General features: G+C 41.3%; 1 protein-coding gene across 4 annotated transcripts in view; it reads left to right on the plus strand.

Moving 5' to 3' along the window:
- The window catches only part of acot7 (acyl-CoA thioesterase 7), a 54,983-nt gene that overhangs the window by 11,740 nt on the left and 25,721 nt on the right, over positions 1-17,522 (plus strand). For 2 of the 4 annotated variants that reach the window (XM_022741773.1, XM_022741770.1), the window contains exons 4-7: positions 6,148-6,239; positions 6,526-6,640; positions 7,398-7,412; positions 7,628-7,714. In XM_022741773.1, coding sequence (XP_022597494.1) covers positions 6,148-6,239; positions 6,526-6,640; positions 7,398-7,412; positions 7,628-7,714 — 309 coding nt within the window. The remainder of the gene's footprint in view (positions 1-6,147; positions 6,240-6,525; positions 6,641-7,397; positions 7,413-7,627; positions 7,715-17,522) is intronic. The other 2 variants (XM_022741774.1, XM_022741771.1) reach the window with 1 other exon arrangement.

Consider the following 17,522-nt stretch of genomic DNA (forward strand, 5'->3'; position numbering starts at 1 on the left):
TGACATGCCAACAAAGAAAGTAAAAACTAGAGCGAGTTAGTTCTTTCGATTATTTTTACAAAGTGACAGAAGGGAGGGCCTGACCCCAGTACCTGCTTAGTAACTAACCAGTTGGGGTTAGGCATCACAAACAATAGCAAATGATTGTATTTATGAACATGTATGCGTCAGTGAATTCGAGTTGACAGCCATTATCCATATAAACTTATGGATGTCTGTTTTTATGTATTTATTTTAGTCTAAGCCTCAGCAGGATTGTCCAATTTTATTCCCAGTACATGGTGCTGTGTAAATGAATGGTTGAGCACAGGTTTTGGTTCGCATACATCTTTAGATTTTCAACGTGGATTTGTAATTTTGCAAATTTGTGTTTGCATTTATGTATATGCACAGCAGTCGTGCGCATCTGTACTGTATACATGCATGTGTGTGCATGGGAATGTGTGTGTGTTTTCATCAGTGTTTGGCCCTTTAAAAGGTTCCTGCGGGGCCGAGGGGGAAGAGAAGATAACGGGAGCAGACATTATTTGCTTCTGTCATGTTCGCTTAGCGTCAGGCCTCACACACTGTGGCCCAGTCAGACACAAACGCCAAGTGGATGTACCTGCACACATGTTCTGACACAATGCATGCACGTACCCGACACACTGACACACACGCGGTTGTGTAGGGACAACCTGCGTGCATACAAACCTTAATCCGCGCATACTGACACATTCTGTATAGAAAAAGTCACACACCTACGCATTCTCACACCCACACAGATGCACACTGAACACACACACTTCCCTTCTCTCCAAGAGAAATCTCATACTGAGGTAAGACTGTCAGGGTTTTACAAGTTCATACTTACATCTGTGACCAGGCAGAAGATTGATGCATGGCTTAGACAGGAAGACAGAAGAAGGAATTTTACTGTTTGGTTGTAGACATATGCAGTTTGTGCTTATATTTTTATGCATGCTTATATACATTAGATGATGAGTGTGTATGCAGCCATGCATGTTTTTGCAGCTTTGTGTACACAATATGTATACATGCATGCCTCTGCTGTGACAGTACGTATATTACACTCTGTGTGCATGCATCTTTATATTTATGCATTCATGTTTATTTTGTGTGTGTGTGTGTGTGTGTGTGTGTGTGTGTGTGTGTGTGTGTGTGTGTGTGTTGGGGGAGGAGGCAAGCATCCAGGTTCTACAGTCAGTCAGGCAGCATCTCGTCAGGCAGGCCTCAGTCATGGTCCCCCAGGGGAAGGCTGCCTACTGTGGGCACGAGCCGTGATGATTGTCCCCGCTGGAAGGGATAGCACATGCGCACTAATGTACTACACATGCGCATTCACACACAGACCAACACACATTGGCACACACAGATTTGCATATACCCATGTATGTACAAAACATGCATGAAAATACACACACATATCCTGAAAACTGCACACAGTCAGATAAACACACAGGTTCAATGTGATACACATAGATGCACTTTAGAGAGCTGCATGTGCTCAGGTGTGTAAACACACACACACACACACACACACACACACACACACACACACACACACACACACACACACACACACACACACACACACACACACAGGAGCCAAGAGGTTTTTCAAAGAAAAACACTGAACATTAATGTATGAATAGACGCACGTTTGTACGCAGTCGCATTTGAACAAACACACATGCAAAATTCCCACAGAGGTAATAAATCTTGTACTGCACGCACACTCAGGCATACATTTGCATAAACACAGCATACACAGATTGTGCCCCCTCAATACGCACACGCACACATGCATAGACAGAGCTGAGAGCAGTGCATTGTGGGTTGAGGCTTAAAATAAGCATGACAGTTCCTGCCATGATCCCGGTGGGTCACACAACCGCACATACTGAGAGAGTTTTGTGGGAATATGCATACACACTTTTATAATTAAACAGTATACCTATATAATAAGTATTGTTTGAGGCCTGTTGAGATATGCAGTTTATTGCATATCTTGAGCAAGATTATTGATGCTTTTCTTTTTTATTTAGCCGTCCAGTCAATCATCACTCCCACAGCAGGGGAAAGGAGATGGGATTTTTTTGATGTAAAATCTATCAAATCTAAATCTAAACCCTAAATTAAAGAACATAACTCATTAAATACTGAAAAATACCTTTAACAATCAAGTATGCTCGCTTGACTTTTAGATCACAGAAGAAAGTTCATATATGAGGTCTGTAACAGGATGACACTACTACAGTATTAAGGTCTTTTGAGAATAACAGAAAACTGTTTAGTTAGAATCACTCTGCAATGTGTCAGCTGTGGAGCGGTCTTTTGGCTCACGGTTGGATCTCCACGCTTTGGATTCAGCTTGATCACTTAAAATATAGCATGATGTTTAAATTGAGTATGAGATATTGTTATTTCTGTCAGAAAGTTCCATCCCAAAACTCTACTCCTGGCAGGATTTCATCTATTCCTATCAGGCTGTAACGTCCCTCAGCGGGACTGTAATGTAGTTAAAACTAATGGAGCCTTGGCTCTGCACAATGGAAAATCTGTGGTTTTGATCATGGGGATCAAGCACTAAGAACAAATCTTGCTGCACTGTCTCTGAGCCGGGAACATGCTGTTCAGGAAGGAGAAAAGAAAACAAGGGAGGGTTTTCTGCTCGTAGGAAGAATGAAGGGTAGTGAGGAAGAGACAAAGGGGAGAGCAGAGAGGTGAACGAGTAAAAGGCAGCAATAAATCAAGTGAAACTGCTTGTGGTGAAAGAAATGGATGAGGGTGAAGTGGATGGAAAGAGATTGGGGCAAAAGAGAAGAAGAAAGAGGAGGAAAGGCTCAATAGTATTCGCAGTATTCTCAGAGTACTACAGACTGGGATTTGGGACTGTTCAAAGAATTTGAGAACAAAAAAGTGCATTTAGGAAATTTCAAGAATGGTGTGATGTCATGACTGATGCCTTAAACTTAGATTAAAGGGGATTGGATCATGCACAAGCAGTGGTGGAGGGACATTTCCTCTACTTGAACACTCATGTCAATGAGTAAAATCAGCTCCCCAACATGTTTTAATGTTTTTAATTTATAATGAAATATGACAGAGCATAGTGTTTGGGAATTCTGCTGCCTATCATGTAGTTTAAAAAAGCCTGTGCGGCCGCTGGTGCTGTTCGTGTTGTAGTTAGTAAAACCTGATGCACAGGAGTTTTGTAATGTAATCTGCTGAACGTTGAAAGTTTTGGGGTAGAGACATTTACAGTCAGATAAAAGTGATTGTTGCTGTGCTTACATCAGTAGCCTATGTTTTATTCCTGCTGCGCTAAGTGCTTTCTGTTTGCTGACATTATACTCCTGTAAAATTAGTCAAGTGATGTTAGTTGGACTGTCCACTGTGTAATATCCTTCCTCATGTTTTCTTCTCGCATGTTCATGCACTCAGTGCACTTCTGCATGTCCGTTACACGGTCATGTTCCACCATTACGCCATCTTTTTTCTTTCTTTTTTTTTTTTTGTTTTTTTTTAAGTACCTGCCACTGCCAGGTGCCATTAATCTCAACTGTCATCATAGCTGCCAGTGTGCGCTTTCACATTCATGAAGCTCCTCGTTCTAAAGCTGCCACCAGATAAACTTGAAAAACCATGCACAAAGTCACTGTGCTGTTAGTCAGTTTGTTCAGCATTGTGCCAGAGTGTGGACATTTTAACGAACAGATTTGTGGAGCTTGTGTTCAGGGTTGATGTAGCCAATTCTTCCTATTCACTAATTCATAAATCTAATACATTTGACAGTTTTTAAGGTGCATATTGTGACTGTAGTCTGCTTCAAGTTTGTTTCCCCTTAACAATGTCCATGATACTGCAAAGTGTGAGTACTGTGAAGGTAATGAGGGTGCAGGCAATGACAAAGTCAAACACTGACATTGTCTTCAATTGATGCAGAGGGATTTCAAATTCAAAGCCAGTTCCCTGGTTACGTTCTGGTCAAAAAGGTTATCAGTCAGACAGGGAATGGTTCTTAACTGGCTGGTTCATTCCAGTGCTTCACTCTCTACACTTTGTCCCTCTGTCCCTCCTCCTTTCCTGCCCTCCATCCTAAACACAGTTCATGTAAAAGGTCCAGCAGGAGCTAATAATAGACTGGAGTCTCTCAGTCTTGGTAGAGTCAAGGATATGTAAATATGCCTCCCTTTCTCCTGTTGGCAACTTCCTGGTTGCTGGCAAGGGCGGGAGCCAGCGAGAGGAGGAGGAGAGAAGTGCGGTTGGCATGGCAACGCCACCCGGGTGTCTGCATGGTTTTAACTCGGGTGTAAAATGCAAATGTTATTCCCCAAGAGCAGCCTGCCATAAGCTGCTTCTCCCACTCTCTTCTCTCAACTTCACATTTCCTTCTTCCAAGTACTGTCGATCACAATTCTCCATTTTCATGAAGATGTTTTTTTATTTATGAGGCATCCTATTTTTATGTCCATGTTGCAGCAATGCATATTTATTGTATGCAGCTTTAAGTTTCTATGTAATTGAGCCAAGTATGTATTGTAAAAATATGGGAAGAGCAACAATTAAAGAAAACGTATTTGTGTCACATTTAAAAAATAGAACTCCAATTTCAAAACATCAAAGAAATCACTCTATTTATCATCCATGATAATGAGACTAACCAACCCACTAAGTTCATCAGATGGTGCAGCAATCTGATGAATAAAGTAAAAGCCTTTAACACTTGAAGATTGGTGATTTCATTTCAACCTGCTGGCCCTTTGCTGTCTTTAATCTGTGTGCCTCCCTTGTGTGCCATAATAACACAACCTCAAAATAGCCCTCTCTCTCTGTTAGGGAATTAAGTGAAAAAGTGTAGGCAGAATAGAGCAGATATCACTATGACAACCTCACTGCCTGATTGCTATGAGATGTGATTTCTTCGAGTTTCATCTTCTGATTCTTAACTTTCTATAGGAAGGCAGAGACGACGCTGCAGCTCCGAACCACCAAAATGTTTCATCTTCTATACTGTACAGAAAGATCAGATGTGTCTATTTGCAGAGGCGGTGTACGTCATTCACTGATGATGAAAATGCTTTTATGTGGGGATTCAGAAGACAAGAGAATCTAATGGATAACATGTTGGATTGACAGCATTTATTTATTTTTTAATTTTGCAAGATATTGACCCCTAAGACAAATAATAGCATGTAATATCCATTAATATTCTCACTTTAAATACCTAATATCTAAACTGTTAAAATAATTGTCCATTATTTAAAAATGGAACAAAACTAAACCAAAAACCAAATACTCCTAAAATCAGCATTGTTTGTTGAACTGGGTTAGTTTGTTATCACTAGCTGGTCACCTTGCCCCAAGGATTAGTTTACACCTGATCTGTAAGAATTCCAGGATTTATATAGTTCAGTCCAAATCAGGTTTGAGAAAAAAAAAAACAAACAAATGTGAGAAAAACAAAACAATCACTGATGCGTAGCTTTTATCAACATTATTAACCCCCATGTTTACCTGTATATTCTGGCTGATTTTTTGCAGGTCTGAATGAAAGATTTTTCTTGTAGTTTCATGTGCATCTTGAGAAAAAAAAATGCTCATGAAAACTTTTAACCTTAAATCTTTAAACTCCTCTAATGATAATGAGTTGACTGCCAAAAGAAAACTATGAATGTCACAACATAAATGTTTGCCCAGAGAATTTAATGAGTGAGTAGCTACTGTATACCATCCGTTTTATATTCACAATATAAGAATGCAGGATTTAGGGATTATGCTAAACCTTGTGCAAACCGAGTGAACGTGTTTGGTGAATGCGAGCTTGTGTTCTGAATAGACATGAATGATTGTCTTTGAATATTGTCCTCATTTGTTTTTGCTCCTTTGTTTGCAAAAGAAAGACTAATCTTTGGGCAGCACCAATGGATTTGTAAAAATTGGATTGGCTTTTATTGGGGTGTTAATGAAAGTGTCTGTTTTGACAACAGCTATTTCGAAATGGTTTGCTCCATTGTTGTGAAAACTCGGTTGGTTTACAGTCACAAAACTCTTCTACCGTTTATTTGGTAGAAGAAAGCTGTAAAATTCCTCTCTGACATTTTCCTCGGCACAAGAATTCAACCTTTTTCTCTGTGACCGCAGGTGCCAAGAGGCTGGCCAACAAGGCAGCGCTGTGGTACGTCCCCTGCTCTCTGCAGAATGTCGACAAGATTATGGAGGTGCCGCCTATCAAGGTAAATATCCATTCTGACCCAATAGACCGAAGTTTGGCATTTCACTTGTCAGCGTCACTCTCTTTATCGGACTCTCTTCCCTTCATATGTATAAGCAACAACATGATCACAAGTCAAGGAGAGGGATAAACGAGATAAAAATACTGACATTTAACAAGCTGAAAAGCCCATTTTACTCATCTTGTTTGTCTTGAAAGTCAATGTGATAAAATCTGTCTATATACTTTATATATAGCCATGTATACTGTATGTGAATATGTTTATACTGTATATGTCCTGCTTGTAGTATGCCAGTGCAGAGCAAGGGGAGGAGGGCAGGAAGCGCTACGAGGCGCAGAAGATGGAGAGACTGGAGACCAAAGCAAGGATTGAAGAGGCTGTGCCACCTCCACCCAACCCAGGTAATATCCGACCCTATAGGCCCCAAATCAAATTTAAACATACAACAGTAATCTGAAGCTGGGGATGATGTTCTCGCTCCGACATGGATTGGAAAATATTGCAGATACAAGCTGAAATTAAGTCTTATATCTGCCATAATTGATGCTAACATTGTCATCTGAAGTGTAATTATGGTTTAACCTGCATATACTGTTGTACTACCAAAGTGCAGGAATTTAAGAAGGTGTAGTGGTTGTAGTAGCAGGAGAACATTTAGGCCCATATACTACAGGACACCAGTAGTTCTGTATCACTATACATGTATTTCCATTGTGGTACCTTTTCCATCTCAGTGTTGTGATAATAAAGTTTAGAAAATGTGCAAATTTGATGTTAATGTCTGAACTCACCGTTTATTTGCACATTCAGATGAATTCAATTTTCCTCCTTTTACACTGTTTTTTTTTTTTTTTTTTTTTTAATATATTGCAAAATACTGAGGTATTAATAATGACAACTGCCAGTGGAATAAGCAAAGACTCCTCATGCTTTCAGTATTTAATATACTATGGTGCACTGTTGTTAACTTGTGTCTTCCACTAAACGTTGCACTTGTGCAGCTTCAACAAACAGTATATTGGACATTCAAGAAACTACTGTATTCAGTAACAGTCAGTTGATCAAAGGTGGTTATTTGCTCTGTAAATGTATTGAACCATTGTGATAATGAAATTGCTACACTAATTCTCTAATTTTGTCATATTGGCTCAACTGCAGACGACCCAGCAAAAGGTATGCTAACTTGTTCAACAGGTTGCATGTCAGTCCATTACAGTGACTGTGGATGTGCAGAATGCGTGGAAGCTTGCAGTTTGTGTCTGTGGTGGCTTGCTTTGGCAAAATACACACTAGCAAGTTTTTCTATGCAAAAATTCCTTTTTTCACAAATCTCTCTTTTGTTTGTGTGCGTGTGTGTGTGTGTGTGTGTGTGTGTGTTTGCATTGCAGAACAGCACACTGTTGGTTTCAGCCAGTCCAGTCTGATCCATCTGGTTGGTCCTTCTGACTGCACACTACACAGCTATGTTCATGGAGGTGAGTCCAACTATATCTTTTTCATTTCCAGATTGGAGGTGGATTTGGTCATTAGGTAGACGGTTAACTTTCTGTCTTAATGCCAGAAAGTCACAGAGTCAGCTCCGGACTCCGTCCATAACACACTGCTGAGGAAATTGAGAAGTCTTTAAAGGTCCATTAGGCAAATCTTTTGATATTAGCAATGAATGAAATGAATGAAATGTGAGGGGTCACTCGTAGTGCCGAACCCACTGAGAATTTACAGCAGCTGAAGATTTCTTTCTCAGATGTTGGTGGGTAAAACCAAGAGCTGAAGAACAGTATTTTTCTTGACAAGGAAGTAGCATTGCTGCAAGCGTGCTGTGAAGTATAGGTCTCTTAGAAAAGCTACATAAAGTATTTACTGTGCATGTGTGTTCCTGACGCAGCTCACTGGCGGTTCCTGCTTTAATCTCCTGAAGATGTAAATGTTACACATGCATACAATATGTGTAAGTCAAAGGGAGAAACGCAAGGAAACAAATAATGTATCCAATACACTCACTTCACTGAAGTATGGAGCAGTGAACTTCTATCGTATTGAAATTAATACAAAGTACAATTTTATATCTGCTTGCACTCAAAGTCAAATGTACAACCGCACTGTGTGATTGATCCAGTGCTAACAACTGCTGACAAGCTGTTTCAGCACTCAGTGTTTCCAAGTCACCCTCTGCCACTTAGTCCCCAGTATCTGTCACATTTCTTTTTCATTGGCACACATGTGAAACAAAGAGCACATAAACACCAGCAGACTATTCTTCACGGCAGGGACGGGCCAGACGGTATGGAAAAGGAGAGGGTTGAACACTGACACCTACAGCAGAGAACATATACAGAGGGGTTAAAAGACAGATATTTGGGAGGAGGGGCGCAGTGAGGGAGAGAGATTTATAGAAGAAGTAGAGATAGGTACTTAGAAGATGGGGCAAGAAAAGACAGAATGAGAAGAGTAATTAGCAATTAAACATTTCCACATCACATGTATTCAGTGCACATCCACATGTGTTTTCAGTACTACATTGTTCCGTTTATTTCACTTTTTTTTTATGACTCACCGACAAGGTTCCTCCAAATTTTATAGCCTTTGGCAGTAAACTCTGGACTTTACGTTGGTACAGCGTGTCCTGTGGCGGCACAGCAGAGGCACAGAGGAAAAAACACTCCAAAGTGAAGCATCCTTGAGAAAGAATTTCATGCTTTTAGTACCTAAGTGAATGGATGAGGAAGGTAACAATGAAGATGTGTTTGTAGGTTCTGATGGTGAGTGTGTAGGCTTTGTGTTGTAATGAAGTTCTGTGTTACTTGCATTGACAGTATTCTGTGCTGTAGTGATCATGGCTGTAATGGTGAAGAACAGAATGACAAGGACGCAGCAGGAAATAGACAACTAGAACAACAAATGGAAAATACAGGGCCCTTATAACAGGAATTTTATGGTGCTGATGCCGTTTCCAGTTCTGGGCTTCGCTTACAATAGTCGACCCAGAGGCTTAAATTGTCCCTCTATCACTCGGTTTTTTACCTCGTCAAAATTTCTTTTTGGGCCTATTCAATTACCTATATCTCAAAAAAAGCATTTGTGGGCTCTTTGGTAGTATCAGTATTTCTTCTGCATACATTCACAACAACTGTATACACATCAGAATCTTTTTGTAAGCAAGATGCTTCCCGTTGTGCTTTTGTTGTTTCTCCTTTGGCCCTTTTCTCAGATGGGTCTGAGCCAGATTCCAAAAAAACAAAAAACAAACAAAAAACAAACAAAAAAACAGAGAGCAAACTAAGATTAAAAGCAAGATAAACAATTAATCAAATAAGTGCATATGCAGATTTAATGGTTTAACCACCCATAACCAAAAACTTCATTATCTGATTTCCCAAACAGCATTAAAAAGCAAACCATCACTAGAAACTATTCTGGCTGCATCTGTAACAAATCCAACATTTTATCAGCACAGAACAGATGCTCTTTATCAGTCGAGGTATATTGTTTCTGGCAGAATGTTCCTAACTCATACTGCCATTTCTATTGAGGTCAGCTATGTAAAGAGGCCATCAGAGAGACACCAGATAGTGAGGAAGAAAAACATAAGGGAGATGTTGACTGAGAAAGAGAGGGAACGAAAAGGAGCCAGGGCAGGATGGCAGGATGGAAGAAGGAGGGAGCAGGGTGGGACAGATAAGTGTTGCACGTGTCATGGTTGCCTTTTTAATTTGAAGAGCTCACTGAGAAATCTGTCCAATTAAAAATCAAATGTGGAACAAGCATGCAGGTCATTTAGAATACACACACACACACACACACACACACACACACACACACACACACACACACACACCGCTCTCTCTCTGTACATGCCATTGCTCATTAGGCAATGTTCCCTGTTGTTCGCCGCTGCTGCTTTCACTACACTTATTTTATTTACATAACCGAGTCAGGTCAGGCAGCCAGGGCTCTTGCTCTCTCTCTCTCTCCTACTGTGCCTTACTCTGTCTCGCTCAACCTCTGTCTTCTCTCTCTACTCTTGTTGGAGAAAAGCAAACTGACTTCTCCATGACAATGAAAGGTTATTTACATGCTGTATGTTTCCCCCTTTGTGGTTTGGAAGTGGCCTACTTAGCATGAGCCTACGGAGATATAAAGCACATGCACACAAACATGAACATCTGAAAACACACGCATGTAAATTTTGTTAACACACAAAAGAATCTTTATTGGTTTCTCTGTAAAATACTTTTTTACTGACTGACAGCAGATGGTAATAGCAGAACTAACATGAGACACCACATGTATCCAGCCAGAGATTTGACAATTATGTTGTTGATGCTTATGCAATAATATTATTCAGTTCTTTGGCATCAAAAGATTTTCACATCCTATTCATTACAATAAAACATAGTTCTGATATTGTTTGCCAAAGTTTTGCTGCTAAAGTTGTCTGCCTCTGATATTTATATATATGTTCATATAATTTCATTGGAACCTTCTACCGAGGAAATAATCCCTGGGAAAAATGTTGACTTCTGTGATGATCCAGAGTAACAGAACATTTCAAGAGTCACAAGTTGCTGTCATCAAATGTAATCCACCAATGATCAAGTAAAAAAGTGAGACGATATATATTTTTGTGATTTGAACTGTAGTTTTGATGTTTGTGGAGATTAGATCACATTAGTGGAGTCAAGAATTATCAATCAATAAAACATGCATGTGCTGCTTGGCACTAGTAAAGGTGAACAGGCTGCACGTTGCGTCGGAAATGTTCCTGATAAATACCCAAAATGTTTACAAAGACAGATGTTGTCCGGGCCTGTAACTGTACAGTTGCTCCTCAAGTGGTCAATACCTGGGAATATAATGAATGTCTTCAACATGCCTGAAAAACTTTCTAAATGTGAGAAAAGATCAGAGGATCAGAAACTTGGACTCCAGCCCACCACGAAGCCCATTAACTCAACATTCTTCCTTTTCCTTCTCATTCTTTCTTTCCTTTTCCTTGTTGCTGCTTCTTTACCGTAAACCCACCTCTCCTCATTATCTCATTGTCTCTCTTCCGGTTCACTTCCCTCCATCCTTCATTTCTAACTGCTGTTTCCATGGAAACTTGCCTCAGGTGGACACCACTGCAGTCCGATTAGATAGATATATACTTAATTTATCCACTATCCAGTACCTCATTAGTAATGACAATAATAACAGTTATAGTAAATAATAAACAATAATAATTAGATTAGTCCACTTTCTTTGGCTGAGGTGTTGTATAGCCTGACTGTGGTGGGAACAAAGGATCTCCTGAACCTCTCTGTTCTGCAGCGCAGTGAGATGAGACGTTTGCTGCAGCTGTAGTTGCTTCTCTGTCCTGCCAGAATGTTGTGGAGAGGATGGTTGGTATTGTCCAAGATGGCCTCCATCTTACATTGCATGCGTCCTTCCACAACAGTCCTGAGTGAATCCAGACTCCTGCCAAGCACAGACCCAGCCTTTTTTACCAGTCTCTTTGTGTTCATGTCTGACATGCTGCTGCCCCATCAGAATGCAGCATAAAAAAGTACACTGTCCACCACTGACTGATAAAACATGTGCAGCATTTCACTGCAGATGTCAAATGATCTGAGCTTCCTGAGGAAAAAGAGCCGGCTCTGCCCCTTCAGGTAGATGGCATCTGTGTTCAGGGACCAGTCCAGTTTACTGTCCAGGTGCACACCTAGGTATTTATAAGTGTGCACCTCCTCAATGTCTTTCCCTCGAGTGTTGACTGGCTGAAGGGTGGGCCTAGACCTCCGAAAGTCCACGACCATCTCCTTGGTCTTGGAGGTGTTCAGAAGGAGGCAGTTCTTGTCCATTCACTCAAGGCCATCATCAGATCCCTGTACTCCTCTTCCTGCCCGTTCCTGATACGCGCCACAATAGCTGTGTCATTCGAGTATTTCTGGATGTGGCAGGTCTCAGAGTTGTATTTAAAGTCGGCTGTATACAGGGTGAACAGGAATGGAGCCAGAACAGTCCCCTGTGGAGCCCCAGTGCTGCTCATCACTGTCCCTGAGACACAGTTACCCAGCCTGACGTACTGTGGTCGTCTTGTCAGGTATTCCACAATCCAGGACGTGAAGCAGGGATCCACCCCCATCCCTTCCAGCTTGTCTTTAAGAATGGGGGGTTGGATGGTGTTAAATACACTTGAGAAATCAAAGAACATAATCCTCATGTAACCACCTGGCTCATCCAAGTAAGAATGGGCCTGGTGGAGCATGTAAAGGACGGAATCATCCACTCCAATATGTTCTTTGTAAGCGAACCAGGGTCTTCATGATGTGTGATGTGAGGGGTGAGGGTCTGTAGTCATTTATCTCAGCCGGTCGTCCTACTTTAGGTCCCGGAACAAGACATGATGTTTTCCACAGGACCGGTACCCTCCCTGTTTGAAGGCTTAAGTTAAAGCTCCTCTGGAGAGGCTCAGCCAGCTGGACTGCACCATCATTTAACAGCCTCGGACACACACCATCCAGGCCTGATGCCTTTCCAGGACGTAGCCTCTTGAACTCCACCCTCACCTCCTCCGCTGTAAAGGACAGGAGACTTGACCCCAGTGTGGAGGGAGTTGCAGCTGCAATGTCAGGTTGTGGAGGAGATGCCGTAGGAGAAGCTGCAGCTGAAGCAGTGGGAGAGAGACCAGGTGAGGCTGTGTCACACCTGTTGGAGAACAGGTTGAACTCATTGGCTTTGTCCACATCACCTGATGTTGCCTGGCTGTTCTTCTCTTTACAGCCAGTGATGGTCCTCATCCCCTTCCACACCTCTCTGGTGTTGTTGTGCTGAAGCTTCCTCTCTACTTTCTTTTTGTAGTCCTCCTTCTGCTGCTTTAATCTCCTCTTCAGCTCATGTTGCTCACACCTGAGCTTCTCCCTGTCTCCATCCCTGAAGGCCTCCTCTTTCTGCTTGAGGAGGGTCTTGATGTTAGTGGTGTACAGTCTTTGCTGGTATTACAGTGTCGATGCAGAAGTTAATGTAGTCCGTGGTATAATCAACCATTCTACCAAGGTCAGGGTCCTTGCTGTTATAAAACAAAAACCAGATTATGATCTGATCTGCCAAGTGGTGGCAGAGCTGAAGCAGTGTAGGCCTCCTTGACATTTGCATACAACAGATCAAGTGTCTTCTTTTCCCTTGTGGGACAGTCAACATACTGAGTGAAGCCAGTCACGTGAGAGGTGAGAGTGACATGGTTAAAATCCCCCAATATTGAAATGAATGCATCAGGGTGCTGGGTCTGTGCTCTCGCAACAGTCTTGTGGATGATGTCTCACGTGACTGCAGGCTCTGCTCGTGGTTGAATGTAAACAACAATGGCGACAATGTGAGAGAACTACCTCGATACATAGTATGGTCTAAGACCAACTGCCAACAGTTCAATATGCCAACAGCAGATCCTCTCCTTCCCTGTGATGTGACCAGGGTTGCACCGTCTATTGTTCACAAGCAGAACCAGTCTTCCACCTTTATTCTCCCCACTTGCTCTGTCTGCTCGCTCTGCAGTGAAGCTGGGTAAATCCACACAATGGTCGGGAGTGTTTTCTACACTACTGTAGACTACACTCATGATATGCTCGCTGGTTCTTCACAAGTGCCTCCAGTTCATCACACTTGTAAGCCAGGAAGTTGATATTTCCCATAAGGATCGATGGTAGAAAAGACTTATATCTCCATCTCCTAGCATTTAGCTTAGCCCCAGCTCTGCATCCATGGTACGTCTTCTTCAGCTCAGCCAGTATGGGATGTTTAACTCCATATCTGGTAAACTTTAAAGCCAAGAGATCTTCCTTTGTGTACGTTATTTTCTCCATCGTCAGATGAAACAACAACATATAATAAAGATGTCACTCTACAAAAAATACACTAATATAGGTATTTAGGTATATAAGTAGGTTAGTCCACTAAATTTGAAGAATAATGTACTTTCTCTTTTTTTTGTACAAAAAACGTGTGTGTGTGTGTGTGTGTGTGTGTGTGTGTGTGTGTGTGTGTGTGTGACACAGAGCTGAGCTGAGCCTGCTTGCCTTAGCACAGGAACACATCCATCACTGTGACTCTATATATTATCTGTCCTCTGCTCAGATCTGTGCTCAGTGAGTATACAGTAACATGTCACTGCCTGAGACAGAGGAATTCAGGGAGACAGGGATATGTCCACTAGAGCTTGTGTGATTGACCTTTGTGAGGAGTGTGTGTGTGCATATGTGTGTGTGTGTGTGTGTGTGTGTGTGTGTGTCTGTATTGCTTCCTCTGCTTTGGCAGCCTTCTGTCTTTCAAAACCAACATTGATTCAGACATAAAATACTGAATCAGTGCACTGCTGAGGCCTCGAGACACCTACCCTGGCAGACTGAAATATGAAGAACTTTTTTTTTCAGCAATATTTCATTAATTTTTCACACAGCCAAACAAAGAGCCAGACAGCTCAGATATCGCCAAATTGCAAAACAGAAACAAATTAAAATGCATGGGTTGCATCATATGAATTATCACAATCATATTGTTACTATTAACATTATCATAAACATTCTTGTTTACATTATTATCATGTCAAATGGATGAAGAAAACAAACACACAAAAAAGTAGAATCTATGACTTTATTTGTGAAGACTAAGTGTCATTACCCTTTAATGTAACACTCAGGTGTTCCATAGGAAAACCTCTAAACGATCCACTGAAATGGAATAATCAACTCGCTAGAAGGAGAAGCTATTATTTTGTCCACCCCATTATACCTTATAATGAATGTAGGCTAAATAACAGAAACACCCCTGTATAACGCAATACAGCTCCAAACACTACATCCTCCACAATGACCAACAGTTTTAATACAAACATTATAACCTTCATGAAGGAGGATTCACTGCAGGACTGTTGTATTACACTACATCAGTTTTAGCTACATGTTCCAAATAAACTGACAACTGAATGTCCTCTATGTCAATAAATGCAAAAAATGTTTATTTTAAATTTTTAGAACAAAGTTCTTAAACATGAAACATAACTCAACATAAAAGTTCTCTCCTCTCAAATATCAATTTTATTTTAGCCCTTTCGTAAAAGCACACACTGTATAAAGCTGGGTTTATAGCAACTAGCTAGCCAACTTATCAATTTAGTTGAGACTAGCCTTGCTGAGCTAGCCGGCAGGGGAAAAGTAGCAAACTTGCTCAAAAATTGGCTAACGTTATAGCCACCCCCTCCACCCCACAAGTGAATCTACATCATTAACAAACGCCTTACCTTTTTCCTGAGTTTTGTTCTTCTTCAGTTTTCTCCTTTTTTCCTGCACCAGAGGGATATGTCCTTTTCAATGCCATGGTACCATTACTGACGCTGCCATTATTCTCCTCACTGACATGACGTGCAGCTGTCAGTCCTCCCATCATACCTGTCAGCAGCAACACACATTGCATATCAGCCTAACGATGATTTTGACTTGATTACCCCACAAACACAAGCCACAGCTTCCCTGTCATTGCAGCTTAGGTTTGTTTATATCCTACATTAAAATTTTCAGCATGTAAGTGCTTCACAAAACACATGGAGAGGCTTGGCTGGCTACAAATAAAGACAGGTAAATGTAATTCTCCCTAAATATAATGAGGCTGAATTTGCAGGTTGGGGGCCCCCTAGTGGCTGGGGGCCCTATGCATCTGCATAGTCCTCATATAGCAAGAAATGGCTCTGAGTAAACTGTCCTTTAAGTAACAGTAGTTACTGACTGTTCACATCTCATCCCCAGTCTCTGGAGTTTCTGTTACTGGTCAAGTTTATTGCTGCTCTGTCTGAACACAGTTAATGTTGTTGTTTTCTTCATCACAGTGTCTAATTACCTGCTGTACATTTAAACTTAAACTAGTTCTACTCCAGCGCTCAGAGCTCTCTGCTCCTTTTAGCAATGTTCACTGGTTCAGCTGATGTTAACATGCTATTCAGACGCTGGTTACTTTAGCTTAGCAGTTAACGCTAGCTTCTCTCTCTCCCAGTGTGTCTTAGATCAACGGATGAACTTGTTCATCAGAGTGTAGTGTTGTTGTGGCTTCAGTGCAGAGGATTGTGATGTTTATTACATCTTCAGGGATGTCTGCTGTCTTACTTTCCGACACACAGCTCTGCTCGTAAACCAGGGCTGCTCCAGTCTGTGACTGTCTGTCTACACAACAGCCTTCAGTGTGACAGGCTATTATTAGTGACGTATAACCGATCAGATGGTGCTGTGTGCGGGACACCGCGACATACGTTTGTTGAGTTTAGTGTCAGATCTCATGACAAGTTTTTTACAAAAACAAACACTGGGGTCAAAACTAGTGAGACGTGCCGGTATGCAAGAAAAAGTAACGGTACACTAAAGAGTAACATAAAGAAGTGCCGGTACTGTGTGCCAGTGCACTGGTCAAGCACTGGTTGTATGCAAGTGAAATCAGCGAGGAAACTTATGGTTATTACTTAAATGAACTGAACCAAAAAAGTAGCAGAGCAGCCTCACCATGTTCAAACCAGCCATTAACTGAACACAGTTTGTTTACGTGTGCTAGATGCTGACATAGAATCAATACAGGGAGAAAAGGCACCAACTATAACTCCCCGAATCAAATTGATTCAACACAACAACAACCCATAAAATGGTATAATAAGGCCTGTGTTTGACTCTCTTTCTCTCTCTCTCTCTCTCTCTTTGGGCGGGTGTGTGTGTGTGTGTGTAAGGCGAAGGGAATGAAATGGACACATACTTTAAGCGATTCCAACAAGCTGTCAGTTGTCTATCAATGTGTGGCATGCAATGAAAAATACTGCATCAGCACTATAATCCGGCCACATCCATCAGTGATGCTCGACCAAAGAAGACAGTGAAGCACTGCTTTTCAGCCTGGTGTCAAATTACTCTTGTAGGAGAGGGAGGCGGCAGCAGTTTTTCAGCCTTGAACAGTGTTTGCTTGATGTAGCTTTAGGGGTGAAGTCCTGGGCCTGAAAAAACTCAAAAGTTTGTTGCTGTGAATGTGGAGTAATAATTAAAGATGCCACAGATTAATGTGTCAATATTATTATGAAGTCAGAGCACATTTTAGAGACAATGTGAGTAAATCAAACTGAAACTGTAAAAATACAGAGGGACAAAAAATATGATTTTGAATAGAGATGAGGATAACTCCTCAAACCCAATAAAAAATGTGTCCATGCTAGTTATATCAGATCAGATGCTGATATTAACCAAAGTAGAGAAGAAGTTTCAGTGGTGAAATGGATATTTACTC

The sequence above is a fragment of the Seriola dumerili genome, unplaced genomic scaffold (assembly GCF_002260705.1).
Source record: "Seriola dumerili isolate Sdu_G_001 unplaced genomic scaffold, Sdu_1.0 BDQW01000056.1, whole genome shotgun sequence".
NCBI classification, from domain to species: Eukaryota; Metazoa; Chordata; class Actinopteri; order Carangiformes; family Carangidae; genus Seriola; species Seriola dumerili.